This window comes from Arvicola amphibius, chromosome 3 (assembly GCF_903992535.2).
Source record: "Arvicola amphibius chromosome 3, mArvAmp1.2, whole genome shotgun sequence".
Classification (NCBI taxonomy): domain Eukaryota; kingdom Metazoa; phylum Chordata; class Mammalia; order Rodentia; family Cricetidae; genus Arvicola; species Arvicola amphibius.
In genome coordinates this window covers 93,509,397-93,526,746 of record NC_052049.1, presented here as the reverse complement: position 1 = coordinate 93,526,746, position 17,350 = coordinate 93,509,397, and the positions used below count along the sequence as shown (strand labels likewise).

At 39.4% G+C, this 17,350-nt stretch overlaps 1 protein-coding gene across 1 annotated transcript in view; it reads left to right on the top strand.

Annotated features, from left to right (window-relative positions):
• Positions 1–2,402: 2,402 nt before the first annotated feature.
• Herpud2 (HERPUD family member 2) overlaps positions 2,403–17,350 on the top strand; it is a 30,429-nt gene continuing 15,481 nt past the window's right edge. Inside the window, exons 1-2 of the mRNA XM_038323872.2 lie at positions 2,403–3,198; positions 15,767–15,844. Coding sequence (XP_038179800.1) covers positions 3,052–3,198; positions 15,767–15,844 — 225 coding nt within the window. The 5' untranslated portion in view covers positions 2,403–3,051. The remainder of the gene's footprint in view (positions 3,199–15,766; positions 15,845–17,350) is intronic.

Sequence of the window (17,350 nt, the reverse complement as noted above, 5' to 3'; positions counted from 1 at the left end):
TAACCTCAGAAAAGTTAATACTGCTGAAGAACATTAATCAACAATCACAAATTTTTCATTATCTGTTACCACTGTACTTTTAAGAAAAAAATGGGGACAATAAAATAAAACCCACCAAAACCAAATGAACAAAAAGCAAGTGTTTTTCTTAGAATTTGTCTTTAGTAGCAAATTATAGGTGACACACACAATTGTTCTTTTGCATTTCCAAATTTTATCTAACCCATGTAAAGAGATTTTTAAATGGAATGCTAGTGTCATGGAAGCCCCTCACCAACTGCTACCATTTGGTCATCTCAAACTCATCCCAAATTCCAAGCCAAACAGTACCAATATTTTGGGACCACTGTTTCCAATATTATTCTATACCTGCACATTTTAATAGAATGGAATACTTGCATAATGTGCACAATTTGACCCAGTTCAACAGGAGCAAAACTACTTTTAGGAACCTTTTTTTTTTTTTTTTTCGAGACAGGGTTTCCCTGTAGTTTCTAGAGCCTGTCCTGGAACTAGCTCTTGTAGACCAGGCTGGCTTCGAACTCAGAGATCCGCCTGCCTCTGCCTCCCGAGTGCTGGGATTAAAGGCGTGCGCCACCACCGCCCGGCTTTTAGGAACCTTTTTAATACAAGTTTATAAAGTTTAAAATCACCTCATGTAACATATAATTTCTTGATCATTTAAATGTTTTTGTTTATGCTAGTAAACCTTTGTTGGACTCTACTTACTACTGCGAAACGCCTTAATGTCTTAAAAATTATGAACATTTTGTGGCTAATGTACATCTTCTAGTACTACGTGAGAATGTTACATCAACTCTAAAGAATTCCTGGAAGCCTGAGTCACAAACCTGTGTGACAGGAGCTGCAGAATTGATTGGTGGGTGTTGTAAGAAGTTCCTGGATTCAACAGGATTCTGACACAAAACAAACCTAGTCAAGACAGATCACAACGTCACTAAGGACCTAGCCTCATTATTTCTTCTGCCATTTGTTGTTTTCCTTCTTGTTTGTTGCTTCATGTTCCTCACGCACATATAAGTGGTTCACAGTCAAACAGCCACTAGCTTTAAGGGGATCCAGAAAAATGTTTTTAGCTAGAATTAAGGTCCCACGGGGGTGACTGGGTAAATAAAGAGCAGTCTTACAGAAAGCCTGGAGTCTAGGGGGCTATGGTCACAGACTGTAAATGGGGATTGCACTCTTACTACAGAATAGAATTTGAGATGCTACAGCTACAATATCAAGGGTATCCTCACATATGTGCAAGGTAGTATGGGGAAGGAAGACGTAGGGTAGTGGTTCTCAACCTTCCTTCTGCTGCGACCCTTTAACACTCATGTTAGGGGATCCCCAATCATAAAATTATTTTCATTGTTACTTCGTAACTGTAATTTTACTGTTACGAATCTTAATGTAAGTATCTGACATACGACCCCTGTGAAGGGGTTCGCGACCCACAAGTTGTAAAACATTGGTGTAGGGGATTCTTCCCTATTAACCAGAAAAGAATTTCCCGGTGGTCTCTAATCCAGTGGTAGCTTGAAAACCTTCCTAAGGGCAAAGGGAGAGATCGGCTCCCGAAACCCCTTCCTTTAAGTGGAACCCTGGAGCTGTGAAAATGCACATCTATCCAACTTAAATTTTCTGTACCTTCACCTTAACCACAGCAAAATGAAGAGGGCAGGTTGCAGCAACCGTGGAGTCAGCCTTGCATTGCCTTGTCTAAGACGCGAAACAGAAAACGAGCACGATCATCTAATTTCACGTCCCACTGTATCGGACGCATGGTTGATAGAAGAACCCGGCAAGTTTTGTGAGAATTAAGAGGAACTGTGACCGACGGAGGTGTGCGAGACAGCCATGTCAAGACATGCTTGGTTTTACACGCACAGTCCACTTACTCATGCAGTGGGACAGGCAGCCTCGGCTCCTAAAGCCTAGGCTCAGAAACGGTTTCCTGGAGCTCCGCAGAGCCGAGCGGAGCTCAGGTCTGAGCCTCAGCTCCCGACGACGTGGCACTGTCGCGCAGACAGCTGACACTGAGGAAAATGGGAGCCCAAGATTGACGCAGCATCAGGAAGGATTGGATATTATTAAGTTTGCCGAGCCAGCTCGCGGGCCGGAGCACTTCCTCCACTTTCGGGGGTGTGGGGAAGGCGGGGTACACCAGCGCCAGCCACGCCAGTGGTCGCGTCTCACGGGGACCGACCACCGGCGCCGGCCACTCAGAGGCCCAGCAGGCCTAGCGGGCGGGACTGACCCGGCCGGGCGAAAGGGCGTGCCGCGAGCGTGACGCACTTCCGCCTCGAGTCTTCCGGCTTACCCGGGACCCGACCCTCCTCACAAAAACAGTTTCGGGCGCTAGCGCGGCCCGGTCCCCGCCCTCCTCCCGCCACCTGCCGCCCGGCCGCAGTCGGGAGGGCCCCAGGCGCCTGCGGCCCAGTCGCCCACTGCTGCCGCGCCGCCCCGCGAGCCCCGGAGGGCGAGCCCCGGGCGGCCTTCCTGCTTGCACCGGCCGCGGCCTGCCTTCCTCCGGGCTCGCTCTGCGGTCGCGGCCTTGCTTCCCCCGGGTTTGCGCTCCGGCCGCCGCCGCCTTCTCTTGAGGCTCGCTCCGCGGCCACAGCCGCCTCCTTCCAGGCTCGCTCCCCGGCCGCCGTCTTCAGCCGCTCAGGCCGCGCGGGTGCTCGCGTAGGGCCTTGTTGCGTTTCAGCTCGGGGGTCGCGGCGGGGGTGGGGCGCTGAGCGGTCCGCCGGGGCCTGTCCTTCGCGTCCTCCCCGGGTCGCCTGCCCGCCTTCCTCCGCAGTCCGGAGCCAGGCGGAGCCCAGACCTGGCGGGGACAGCTGCACCCCCGGCCCGGCACCCAGAGCCTGCCGCCACCACCGCCACCGTCCATCGTTGGTACCGGCAATGGCCTTCGTATCGCCCGCTGTGCTTGTGACTGATTTGGACCCAGAAAATTGAGAACTCACTTCTGTCCCCATCCCGGCCGTGCCCGCCCAGTTAAGGGCCAGTTGCAGCGCCGCTAGACTGTCCGACTTTGAGAGCACCATGGACCAGAGTGGCATGGAGATTCCTGTGACTCTCATCATTAAGGCACCGAATCAGAAATACAGTGACCAGACTATTAGCTGCTTCTTGAACTGGACCGTGGGGAAACTAAAAACGCATCTATCTAACGTGTACCCTAGCAAACCTGTAAGTGTAAAACTGAACGCAGCTGCTCTGGCCTGCAGCCCCGTGTGCCTGGTACCTCCTTTCGCCCAGCTTGCCCCCTCCTCGCCAATCACATAGGTCTCCATTCGAAATACTTTTGGTTGTGAGGTTGCGGGTGTCTCCTGAGTGAACCACCATCATTATCTTCCTAATGAGGTTCAGTTAATTAGTGAGTATACAGAAACACCAAGAGACAAGAATTTTCAGTGATGGAAAAGGGACCATCTCCCGTGCAACTTAAAGTCATCTAATGTGAATGTCAGATACTAATTTTATTTGTTTTTGGGATAAAGAATCATGGTCCATATTAGAACTTCCATTGCTTCCTAGGGCAAGATTCCATTTTAATTTTAAATACCTGGCCCAGGAATATGTTCACGGCGAAGAGAGGATTCTCCTCTTTTGGAATAAGTATGTGACTTAGCGAAAATTATCCTTTAACCCTCACCCCATCGCACGTGTTGTGAGTTGCAGTTCACCTTGTTCCCCCACTTTCCACCTCACATTTCTCCTGAAGATGCAGACATTGAGACGGGCAGTTTTTCCACACACCCCAGTCATTTGATCCCTGTTTCTTTCTTTGGTTATATCATCTGTTTCGCTCAAATCAGTGTGGCTTTGTTTTACATTCTTTATCTTGGTATTGGAAAGATACTGTAGCTATTTGTCCCTAAAGTCTGATTTGAAAGTACGTAGTTGGTAAGTCTTTCAATAGTTTAGGAAGGTGTGTCATCTAGAGTATATTTGAGTGAGGCTTTCCTATTCTCTATTGTATAACTTTTTCATTCTTGAACATCTAGTATTCAACTACTCAATCTTATATTTAAATAGTAAAGAGACTTGGTTTATATATACTAGCTAGTTGTGAAACAACTGCTTTTTAGGCCTATTTTGTGCACCTCAGTATGGAAGATGTTGGTCTGTGTTTACAGCATTGTTTAAGATTTAGACATCTGGAATAACCACTGAATTACTTTATTGCCAAGGCCGGAGGGTGTATTTTTGTTGTTGTTGTTTGTTTTAAACTCATTCGTCCTTAGCTGTATTTGTGACACAAATATTTTTATTGTGTGTGGGAACACTGAGTTCCTTAGTAGTTGGAACAAACTAAAAGTTAAGACTTTTGCTCATCAGAACTTAAGTTTGAAAGTGAAGATTTACACCAAAATTTTTCTATTGCATATTATTGTTTTCCCACATTTTTGAGATAGAAAGCACCTTGTGAGAATAGTCATTGATTGGCATATATTTCATAACACAGCCCAAATACTATTTTAAAGTACTTTCTTATGTATGCAACGTACTGGTATGGTATGTACTAAGGTGAGATCTACATGTTCTCTACTATTACTCCGTGAAGGGACTTGGTCTGCAATACGTGGATCAAGAGTTTGGATTAAGCCTAATGTGCTGTAATCTTAGCACTTGGGGAGATGGAAGCTGGAGGATCAGTAGTTCAGGGTCATTCTTAGCTGCACAGTAAGCTTGAAGCTAGCATGATCCTGTCCCCCAAACCAAAACAGATTTAGTACTCTTTAAAACTCTTCTCCTAAAAAAAAAAAATCAAAAAACAAAAAGCTATGTGAGATAGAGATGTGAAGCCTGTTTGCCTGCTGTGTTCCGGGACAGCTAGTCACTAATGCAGGACTGTTGGGCAGCTGGTCCTAATGCCTGAGGGTTGATCACTTGCAAAACTCTTTCTTGTCTTGCCTGACCCAGACACACTGGAGAGTCTTTTGGAGCCTGCACCACATACTATAATTAATGACTTTACCTTGTAACATTTCTCTAGCAAGTTTTCTGAGTGGATTGTAATGTCTTGTCAAGTTCATTTCTATGTTGAAAATTTGTGTAGTTATTAGATTTGACAGGTTTCTGTTCTGACTTACACCTGAAATTAATTTGAAACATCACAGTTGAGTAATTGCAGTTAGTGGTACTCTGTAGCTAATAGAAGACATCAGCTCTAGGAATTGGGAGTCATAAACATTTTCTTTGTAAGGTTATTTAGAAGTCAAAACATTTTGTAATGAAGCAAGATTATAACAGGAGTTTAGATCCTTGTGACAGCCCCCAATGACTCACTTGGCTTTTTAAATGCTTTAAGTGTTATGTCCTGTGGTGCATTCATGTGTGCATGCCTCACCTTCACAGACAAGAAGGTCTTACTGGTTTGCAAGCATGATCTCAAATGATTCTCCCATCTCAGCTTCCCAAGTTATGGGACTGTGTTGACCAGCTACTCTTCTTTCAGAGTTAATGTTGCACTGAGGACTCTAAACCTTCTATTATTATAATAATAAGCAATAAAATTCTAAGTTAAAAGACTGGTTAGTGGGCATGAAGGGGAAGATATTTTCTAATTTAGAATTTAGACATTTGTTTTATATATATATATATATATATATGTGAAAACTTTATGTGGAATTGAGCTCTTGGATTTCAGATAACTTTCAAAGATGCTTGCAATTGGTTTAGGAACTGGGAAGTTCATCAGTACCAGTTCATGTTGATAGTGCTTCAGATCATAAAAATTTCAGTAATTGCTATAGGATGCCAAAGAGCCTTGTTAGAAGGCCACTTTGCCTTGAGTGTTGGATTCTAGTCTGAACTTTGACTTATCAGAGATGTAAATGCCAAAATGCCTGAACATTGTTCAGTAGATGTACTATCCAATTAAAAGATATAAAATTCACCTGTCATTAGGCTTGTTTCCATCTCTTCTTAATGTCATCTTATTTGCAAATGGTAGGGAGCTAGAGATGGGGTTGACTTACCCTGAATTTGATGTTGAGGGCAAGCTTTCCAGTGCTTGGGGTCACAGTGCCTTGTGATGTGTGTCTATCTCTGGGTACATTTCCTCTGTCTTTGCTGTTTATTTTATGGTGGTAAAAACCTAAAGCAATCACTTTCAGTACTTAGGTCTTCTGTCTTCCCTGATTAGCCGGGGAAGCCCATACTAGCTTTTCAAGCTGTTCTTTTACTTTAACTTCTATTGGAAGTAAAGAAACAAGTAGAACCAAGTGAATACAGGTTCTGATCCGAGAATATAACGTTATGCAGTCCAGAAGGAGGTTTTCCCTTTCATCAGTAGAAGTAGTATGTCTTGTAACTTTTTTTAGAGCTTTATTGTTTGGTATTTTGTAATTCCCTATTTCTTACTGTTCATTAAAAACAATGTAGTAGCTTGATCACTTCAGGACTGTTGATTTCAAGATGGTAGAATCCATATTTTTACTTGATAAGACAATTGTCTTATATAATTTTAACAAATTTAACAAGACTTCATGTTACCTAGCAGTATAGCTCAGTATAAAAAACACTGAACAAATGGTACTGTCAGATTTAATGTGACAGTGATGAAAAATAGAAATTTGAAGATTTTAATGACTGCCAGCTAAAATTTACTTAAGTATTTTTAGTCTTATCCTCATGCCTTTTTTCTTATAAAAAAATAAGGTTTTGTTTAATACTGCATTAATGCTTTTTGGAGGTTCTAAAGTTTTTAGTTTAAATTTCTCTTTATATTATACTGATTTATCTAAAATGCTTTTATTTAATTGCTCTGATTTTAAACTGCGTTTAGACCAGGTGTTTTACTAAATACTTGATATGTTCTATGTTTATTTGTGGTAGACACCTTGTGATATTAGCTCTTTTATAGATGAGAAAATAGAGACTTGATGATTCTTTTGTCTAATGTCATAAAACTCTTTAAGTAGAATTGGATTTGAACCGAAGTTGGTCTTACTTGAAAGAGAAGGCCCTTACCCATATATGTACATGTATATGTATACATATATATGTATAAACATACACAAACACTTGGCAATAGGCTGCCCTGTAGTAACTTGGCTCTATCAATTATACATCTATAAGCAGGGAAAAAATGAATTGGACTATTAATAATGTTTGGGGCTGGAGAGATAGCTCAGAAGTTTAAGAGTTCTTGTTGTTCTTGCATAGGATGGGGGTTCAATCGCTAGCACCAATATGGCTGTTCACAAGTGTCTTAAACTCCAGTTTTGTGGGATCTGATGCCCTCTTTTGGCTTCTGTGGGCGTCACACACTTGGTATAAAGGCATGTATGAAGGCAAAATACCCATATATGTTAAAGAATTTTCTTTAATTAAAAAAAGATTTGCATTTGATATGTACCTAGATATGCTATAATACCTAGAAACTACAGAATTGAGTAACATATCCTTATTATTGTGCTAGCACCTAATCAGGTTACTGTGGTTAGTACTGTTTATTCTGATAAACTATAGAGAAAATATGGGAGCATAATATTTTAAGACTACAGAGTATGTTGCTATTTTCGTTCTCTTCACAGTGTATTAAATTCTATACTTTGGCATTTTCTGTTGCACATACATCTGACATGTAACTGAATGGCCTATGAGTGGAAACCTTTAATCAGGGAATATTCTTTGAGAATTCCAGATAATGTATATTCTGAAGATTGTGCACGCTGGTTATTGCTGTAAGGAGACAGAGTAGAGGCTGTTTGGGGAACTATGTTTCTGTCTATATACTTTTGAATCTCCTGGAGCTTTGGACTGAGGGAATTTGATTAGAGACATGTTTAAAAATTTTAAAAATTAGTTTTTCACAGAGTCCATATTTTGTGTGCTTTCATGTATTTAGCTCTTTAAAGTTATTTGACACTTAGGACTGAGCATGTAAACTGAAATGTAATAGTTTCTATTTTCAGAGTACTTGTATTCTAGTTATTAGATCTTACCAGCCAGTTGAAGATTACTTTTATTGAATCATTATCATATATTTTTAAAATCCACATATTTAAAATTCAGAATTAATATTTTGAAATTATGCAGAATTCAGTTATGCTAAAGTTGGGCATAATAGTGTCATGACATTTAGTATAGGAAGTTTTTTTGTCTGTTTTCCATTTTTTTGAGATTTTTTAAAATCACTTTATTCTGATTAACTTCAAATAAAAGCAACACATTTCTCAAACACTTGCCCGATCACAAACTCTATACAGTTAAAATGGCCATTCTTTTGTCTACATATTATCATTATTGCCTGTTATTACCCTCACTTGGTCTCCTTTTTAAATTTTATAATATTCCCAAAGTAATACCTATTAACATATATACATGTATACATTATAGACTAGGATCCACACATGAGGGAGAACATGTGGGCGTTTTGTTTTTTTTCTTAGTTTGACATGATTTTTTAAGTCATATAAGAGAGACCCATTTAGTTTGTCTGTAGACACATACATACATACATACATATACACACAAACTTTAATCTTTTCATACTTAATATTTGAAGTATGAAAATATAGTTGGTTTTGTAAATTTATGTGTTGGACTTGTGAATATTTAAATTTTTTTCTAGACTGTTGTGTATGAATGTTTTCCTTGTGTATGTAAGTGCACCGTATGTGTACCTGGTGCCAAGGAGGTCAGAAAAGACCATCAAATACCCAATATTCCAGGACACACACTGAGAAACCTTTGTCCAGATGTTATAATGTAGATTTTTTAAGCATGTGCTTCTGGAGATTGAAGTGTCTGAAGCTATTTCTTCTGGGAAGATTTAGTCTCAAAACGAATTATAAAATTGTTTTTCTAGTGTGCTTTATATATTTATTATTAATATATTGTAAAGATTAATGGCTTATACTGGAAGTGTGTGTGTGTGGATTAGTGGTCCTTAATAATGCATTTTCTAGCATTTTTCTTGCTCAGAAGTGATAGTTTCTGATTCTATTACTTTTACAGTTTAATAAAAAAGTAGAGATAATCTACATAGAAAGAAAGTAGCTTATGTACAGGTAGGTTGAGTACCTTAGAAGTACTTGGTAAATAATGGCATTCTTCCACTAAAAATCTGAGGTCAAATGACTTAAGCTTTGGACGTGGACTTTTTGCCAACTTCAAAATGTATTTCTGTACAGAGAAGGTTAAAGATTTCTGTTGTTACCTACAAATGTTCTTTGAAATGGAGACTTGAAAGTTAGTATCGGTCAAGGCTTTCTTGTTCAGCCTTTTGTAGCTTTTGCCAAGTTTGCTTTTGTGTCAGTCTTGCTCTTGAGCATCCTGATTTATTGTCTTGATGTTGCAAAGCAAGGTTTTGGAAAGACATATCACTTTCCAACAGTTTCACATAGTCCTGTTAGATCTTAGTGAAATAATATAAATAGCAGAAATTAATATCTGTGGTCTCTTGAATGTTGTGCTCTGTTTTAAAAGGTTGATGTGCATTCTGTTCATAGACTCCAACCTGTGCAGTAAATACTGTTATTATCCTCCTTTTGTAGATGAGAAATGCAAGGCACAGGGAGATGCCTGTAGGATCTTGTACACATTTCCTGACTCCTCTTCAGCTGTCTCTGTATATCTGCCCTACTCTATGAGTCTGGCTCCTATGCACAAGACCCCACTGCAGCAAATCAGTGATGTTGCTCTTGATAATCTTCATCTTTCAATCCTGCAATGTCAATTTTTTCTATTAGATTCTTCCTTTTGGCATACAGATGTTGTTTAAAAAAAAAGCCTAACCCGCAAAAAAAAAAAAAAAATATGCACGAACCAAAGACTTTCTATAGACCCTACTTCTCTTGCCTTCCTCCTCTCCTGTGGGGGAGAAATGCCTTGTTTTATATATTTACTGTTCCCACTACATTGCTGTCCTTTTTCTTGTGTCTGTTCCAGTTAGGTTTTGTGAGGGGATGCAGAGATAAATAGAATAATGTGAGAGAAGTTCCCTGTATATCAGAAGTCTGGAAACATTCAAATAAATATAAATAAGTGTAGTACTTAAATACAGTAGAATATTACATATTTGTTAGAAAGACTAAGGTGTTATTCACAGGATATACTAAGAAAGCATGGCCCTCAGAGAGCAAGCACAGTTTCCTGCCTTTTATGTAAGAGGGAAAGAAAACTGTATATATTTAGTGAGAAGGTATATAAAACTATGGGGGGGGGAGGAAGGGGGCTGTTGACATGACAAGGGTGCTTATAAATGCTCACACCAAGGATATGACTTCCCTCTCCAGCAGCCAGTACCTGCACAGAGCCCCACCCCATCCATGCTGGAATGGTGATAGGCCCAGTCTTGTGCAGATAAATAGCCTCTGTTGTGAATTTGTGGTCAACTGGCCATATCGTTTCCAGAAGATAGCCTTTCACACTTCTTTCCATTTTCTGGCTCTTGCATTTTTTGCGCTCTTTTTTTCCACAATGTGATCCTGAACCCTGTGTGTGTATGTGTGTGTGGAAAAACGATATGATGCCCTATTTCAGACTGAACTCTCAACAATCTTGTATTCTCAGCCCTTTGACCAGATATGAGTCAAAATTAACTCTTTCCACTGCAGACAGAAACTTCTCTGAGAACAGTGCTAATTTACAATTGTAAACATAAATATTTAGAAGGCAGTTTGACGCCAGATAAATTTAGCAAACTACAGTAGTGAATTCCCTTCCAGGGCCTATGAGTCTTACATCTGGTTTTCAGTGTCAGGCATGAATTACTATTGTGGTGTGGTCCCCACATCCAATCAGGACCTGTAGTAGTCTAGCGCTGCTGCTCCAGTGGCACATTTGCTTGTCAGGTTGGTATTGTAGCTTCCAGGTGAAGCTCATTGTTTTGACTTTGTGTCCTTAGTGGTATAATCTAAGAAATTATAGATTTCATTCAAATTTTTAGTAACAGTCTTGTGATTATTATTTTAAGATTATAAGTAGAATAAAACAATTTTCAAATAGCATACAAATGCCATCAACAAGTTTTAAAGTTGAGGGAAGATACAGATAAGTAAAAACTTGAAATAGAAAATACTAGTCTGAATTCAGGGCTTAAGTTTTTGGTTTGTTCTTGTGTGTGTTTTTGTTTTGTTTAAATAAGAACTTATTTTCTAGCTTTGCTCACTGAAGACAAAAGTAAGTACTACAAATTTTCAGATTTTGTCTTTAGGTACCATTTCAATTAAAAAGATTTAGGTACCTGATCAGTGGCAGTTCTAGGCCTCATTAGAATGTCTAGAAGCTGAAGCTGGGGCATATTGTATCTGACAGCAAGAAGACCATCGGGTCACACAGAGACCATGTGAAGTGACACTAGAGTAAACTGTAGGGAGTCCTGATGGTCAGACATGATGCGGTCTGAGGCTTAATAAACAAAGAAAATGTTAGTATTCAAAAGCACAAAATTCTGTGAACTCACAGTGACGCTAAAGAAAGAATTGCCAACGCCTCACTGGTCATGCAGGAAGTTGCTTGGTCAGTCACCCTAAAAACTGACAAAGGGAAGTTAGTTGCACATTGTGGTAGTTTTCCTCATGTAGACTGAGTAACCAACTAGCTAATGAGATAGGTTCTAGAATAATCATACTAAAAACAGAAGGAATTATGGAATTAGAAAAACAAGTTTGCTGTTTCTAATACAATATTGGAGCAACTATATAGGTAACTAATAAGGTAGATAGGAAGTTTGTAAAGGAACCATCAGTCTGGCAACATCAGACCCTCTGATGAAGCTCAGTATCAATAAAAGTCACCATCCTAACCTACCTGTGCTAATGGTACAGGAAGTACATAGCTTTATTACAGAGTACTCCTGTCACAGACCTTAATCTGAGTCTGATTAGCCCCCACACCTAACTACTACAGTACGGAGTACCAGGAGGATATAGTTGACCCAAATAACACAAAGTGTAACTGTAAGACAGATAATGACTTCTTTCAGAAATGCACAGGAGAAATGAAAAGAAAGTGCAGATATTTGGGGATGTAGCTCAGGTGGTAAAATGTTTGCCTAGCATTCATGAGGCCCTGAGTTTGTTTGATCCCTAGCTTCACATAACAAGACACAGTGTCACACACCTGTACTCCAGTGCTTAGCAAGTGCAGTCGACTAGAAGGTCAAGCTCATTTGCAGCTGTATAGGACATGGGGATGAGAAGACAAGGCCATCTGCAACTGTATAGCAAGTTTGAAACCTACCTAGGCTAAGTGAGTTGTTGAAGAACATAAATAACAAAAAAGATTAAGAGACATAATTCAGTCTCCTGTGTGACCCTTGTTTGAATTTTGATTCAGACCATCTCTAAGAAATGAGAAAATTTGAGCTGCATGGTTAAATATGGCAGTCCTGTAGTTATTAAAAAACTGAAGCAAAACCCTAGAGGTTGTACCAAATCGAGTGGAAAGAAATGCATTTGCTCTAATGTAATCTCTTCTAACGTTAAGGGAGTAGGGAGGAAGAGGATTAAGCATGTCAGTTGTTGATGAGTACTTGAGAGTTCTTTAACATGGTAGTGATTCCTTTCATTCTATCCACTCTATATGTTAGATAATTTTTATATTGATGTAAAGAAAAAATCATGCGGGGCTGGAGAGATGGCTCAGAGGTTAAGAGCATTGCCTGCTCTTCCAAAGGTCCTGAGTTCAATTCCCAGCAACCACATGGCGGGTCACAACCATCTGTAATGATGTCCTGTGCCCTCTTCTGGCCTGCAGGCAGACACATAAACAGAATATTGCATACAAAATAAATAAATAAATTTAAAAAAAAAGAAAAAATCATGCAAATTTAGGCTGAGTGATGGTACAGCATGAGTATCTAGTAATTAAATGTGTAGTCTGGTGAAAAAAATATTGGTTTATGATGCTATAATACTTATTGTAAGCATTGCAGCTTGGGTGGAAAAGTATTCTGTCAATGAGGAGCCAAGAATACCACAAAACCACTGTAAGCACAGCAGTTTATGGCCCTGTTCCAGGGAAAGGTTTCCCCAAAGTAACAACTTTACCCCCAGCAGGGGAGGGTTTTCCTAGAAGAATTGTTACAGTTATGCTCAGGTCCCCCAGAGTGTAACTACTGCTGGGGGAAAGGTCTCACCCCCCTCAGTCAAGAGATTTATTAGGAGGGAGGAATCCAGGAGAGTGGTTGCGTCTGCCAGGGTGGAAAAGGCAGCAGCAAGCTGAACAAGCACAGGGCTTCTTAGGGGTGGAGTTTTTCCAAAGTGAAGACTTTCAGGGTGGAACTTGGTCGGATTTCAATCCCTGAGCTTGGACAAGCTCAAAGAGGCTGGATTTTGTGCTCAGGGATTGGTTGGTTTCATGCTTTGGCACTGGTTAGTTTCTGTGCTCTCTGTTGATCAGGGGCAGAATGTGTTTCGTTGATTCTGGTTTCAGGGTCAAAGTGTGTTTTTTTCACTGGCCTTTTTTAACCTTTTGGCTCCAGTTTCAGGGTCAGGGTGTGTTTCTTTGGCTGGTCCTTTCCCCCCACACTTATAAAATGAACTTTAGATTTATTCGGTCAGGTATTAACTCATTACTTACTTGTGCATGTATATTTACTATTCACTGCTTATAGGATACAGATTATGAAGCTTGCTTTCTCCTAGTATCACAGCATTCAATACAAAATACTTCTGTGATTTCTACTCACAAAAATGTATGAACATTTCGTGTCATCTAATTCAGCTCACGTCTGAAGATGTACTGTCAGATCCCATACTTAAGTACTATGGGTCTGCCCTGCGCTTCCTTCTTCCCATGGATTTACCAGGCTGTCACGTGCTTCTGAACAGCTGGCTCTAAATTTGGCTTCTTCAGATTCCCTTCTTAGGTTTGATTAATTTGGTAGAGTAGTTCACAGAACTTGGAGAAACACGTTCCTTGTACTTACTATAGAGAATAGAGATAGTATGGGAGGAGGGTGGTGGAGAATTGTTAAGCACTCTTTTATTTAAAAAGAGAAATTAATTTGATTAGTTTTTACATTTCAGGTTAGTTATTCAGAAACTCTTGTGATTCAATCCTTTTGAACTTTAATGGAAATAGGTATGGTTGATTAACTCACTGACCATGGTTAACTCAAAATGGACCCTGTTGTAGGGAGGCTGTTTGTTTCTGGCTGCTCAGCCCTGAAATAATCACACAGAAACCATATTATTTGCAATACTGTTTGACCAATAGCTTAAGCATATCATTCTGGCTAACTCATATCCTAAATTAACCCATCTCCATTAATCTGTGTATTGCCATGAGGCTGTGGCTTACTGGGTAAAGTTCCAGCGTCTGTCTCTGGAGGGGCTTCATGGTTTCTCCTGATTCTGCCTTCTTTCTCCCAGTATTCAGTATAGTTTTCCCCACCTAGTTCTACTCTGCCCTATCAACAGGCCAAGGCAGTTCCTTTATTCATTAACCAACAAAAGCAACACATCTATAGAAGGACCCCCCACACCAGGACCCCCATACCAGGACCCTCTTTCTGGAGATTGGGACAGGAAGTGACAACTTTAATCATGGGGCTGGTTCCCCTTGAAACCAAGCCCCATTCCAAGACTTTTGCTTTCTAGATACTAATTACTTTTTTAGCAAGCAAAATCTAGAGTTTAAGGTTTTAGGGAGGGAGGTTAAATGGCAGGAAATGAAGATCAAATGTATATAGAGGGAACTCTGTTCAGTTTTTATGTGCTGGTTAGAGTTCTCAAGACTTGGCATTAAAAACCTTTTATATTTTTTTATAATATAGGAGTTTATACTTTGCATCTTAGAAATGGCACACTAAAAATCTCGTCTATCAGTTAAGCATCTTGGAAGGGTAACTGTATTTCTCTAGTGTCTTTGGTGTCTAAGAATGCCTGAACTATCGATGTCACTTAGCATAATAATTTCTGTTATGACTTTCAAATATATGACTTGTCATGGCCTTGCTGAAAATACAGTTTGTTTAAAATCATATTTATGGCTTGGATTGGATTTTGAATTTAACATTTGGTATAGCCAATGAATTGTTTTCATGGAATTTAAGGAACATTTGCAAATATACTTTATAGGGACTAACAGAAACACACTAATTTTAAATAATGCTAGCAGTGTGAACGTTAGCAGACTTACTATGAAGTACTAAAATGCAACAGAGCCAACCAGAACATACTTTCTATTATGGGTTACATATAGAGGTAACAGCTGAATCTCCATGCGTTTGTGTGGCTTTCTTTGGTTTTGCAGTTTTGAATGTGTAGATATTTGTAACTGATAGAAACAAAGCTGGAATAGTTGTGGGAACTCCCATTAGATCTACATGACTTTCAAACTAAGGCCAGTAAGTTCTTCTGCATTGTGTTTGGAAGGAAGAAAATGGGTCTGTATATACTTTATATTAAAAAATAGCTGACAAACCAGTTCAAAATAACTAGTAATCTTGAACATTTATCTTCTAATATCTATTGATAGAAGGCCCTTTGCCTTTCCGTTTATATGAAATTGAAGGCTTTTAATTAAGAGTGCTACATTACAGCTGATAAACTTGTTTATCTTTTTGTCAAGTTTTATGTGATAATCTGTATTTTATTATTATTATAGATATGTTGCCATTTTCTCAGCTCTTAAATGCCTTAAGCAGAACTTGGGACTAAAGTTCTTAAAATATCTGTTTTCTTCTTACTTGTCCCCAAAGAGAGTTTAGTTTTATTCACATTTGGTCACGTTTTCCCTAACCTTAAATATATATAGTTAAAAAACTGAGTTTTTTCTTCTATCCCATTTCTAGTTGACGAAGGACCAGAGGTTGGTGTATTCGGGCCGACTGCTTCCTGACCATCTGCAGCTGAAAGATATTCTCAGAAAAGTAAGCACTCCTTCTACCTTAGAAGAGTGGGAGAAACTTGTCTCTCCAGCTTTGTCTAGCAGATTGAGTTCATCAACCCCTGTGGGTAGCAGAACAGATACAATAAGTCAGAAGGTAACAGCAAGGCAGAGCATAGAGGTTGTTTGTCTAACAGTTTTGTATGCCCATCTGAGCTAAATCTGAATTTTTTGTTCAGATGTTTTTCATCTTTTAGAAGAAAACACTGACTTGTCAGTAATCCAAGCACAGAGTGTTTAGAGTGCTCAAAGATTTATAACATCTCTATAAGACCATTTTTTAATCAGGATATATGACATTTTTAATGGTTTGAGTTAGGAGTTTAATTTCAAGAAAGGAAATAGGATGATGCCTAAGTGGCATACCTGTTAATCAGAATTTAAACGCTGAAGCTCAAAGGCAGTGCTACATATGCTCCAAGGTAGCTCTTTGACAGTCAGCTTGAATGCTAATTATTTTAATGGCATCTTTTAGCTCATTTTTTTTTGTGAAGTTTTTACTTTATAACTTTTTATTCTTGCTACGTTACTTTTTGTTTGTGAATATAGCAAGATTGGATAGTTTTCTATTTTGTGTTTGGCTTTTTAACTGAAGTCTTAATGCAGATATTCCTGATCTCTTTTATTCTGCTTATGATCACCTGTGGGACACATAAAATGTAATGTCACTGTATTTCTCTGCTTAAGGGCCTTTTTAGCTTTGCCAGTGTGGCTTCTGACTGTTGAGTTGCCTGTTTCAGATGGCTGTAGTGTTTTACCATCTGCCCACCTAAAAAATATTGTAGTTTATAGCACAGAGATTTCTCATCCACTTTTCCCTAATGTATAGCCTGCTTTAGCCGTCATAGTTGTGATCAGTGGACATTATCATTCAAATTATGCATACTCAGAGTTATCTAGGTGATGCATACTCTGTGGATTTTGATAAATATATAATTACATGTTCCACTATTATACTGTTATATAGAATAGTCCTAATGTGAGCTCACCTATTCTTTTTTTCTACTTTTCTGGTGCTGGGGTCATCCTCAGCCTAGGACTTTGCACTATCAATGAGCTATCCTGAACATTGTTTTCCTGTTTAAAACTGCTATATGTTCTGCTCTCTGAAATATTCTGAATAACAGCCTGAGGCCAGAACATGAATATTCTCAAAAGACTGTTACAGACCTTCTGTAAGCACCTTGAGAAGTGTTACATTTGAAATGGTTCTTTGAATTGTTTCTCTTAAAGTTGGTTTCCTTTCAGTAAAATGTTGGTATTGGTTCTACAAATTGTTTAGTTATAAAATGTTCTATAGATATATTCCTCAAAGGTAGATGGATGTTTTGATAAACCATTATTAGTATGACCTTTTGGCCCTGGTTTTATGGGGATACACATACATTCAGTATTTCCTATTCAGAAGCTGAGTTTGTGTATCAAGAGAGACTACCTATGTCATGCTGTCTGTCTGAAGCCTTTCCTTAAACAGCATAACCCCAAGAAC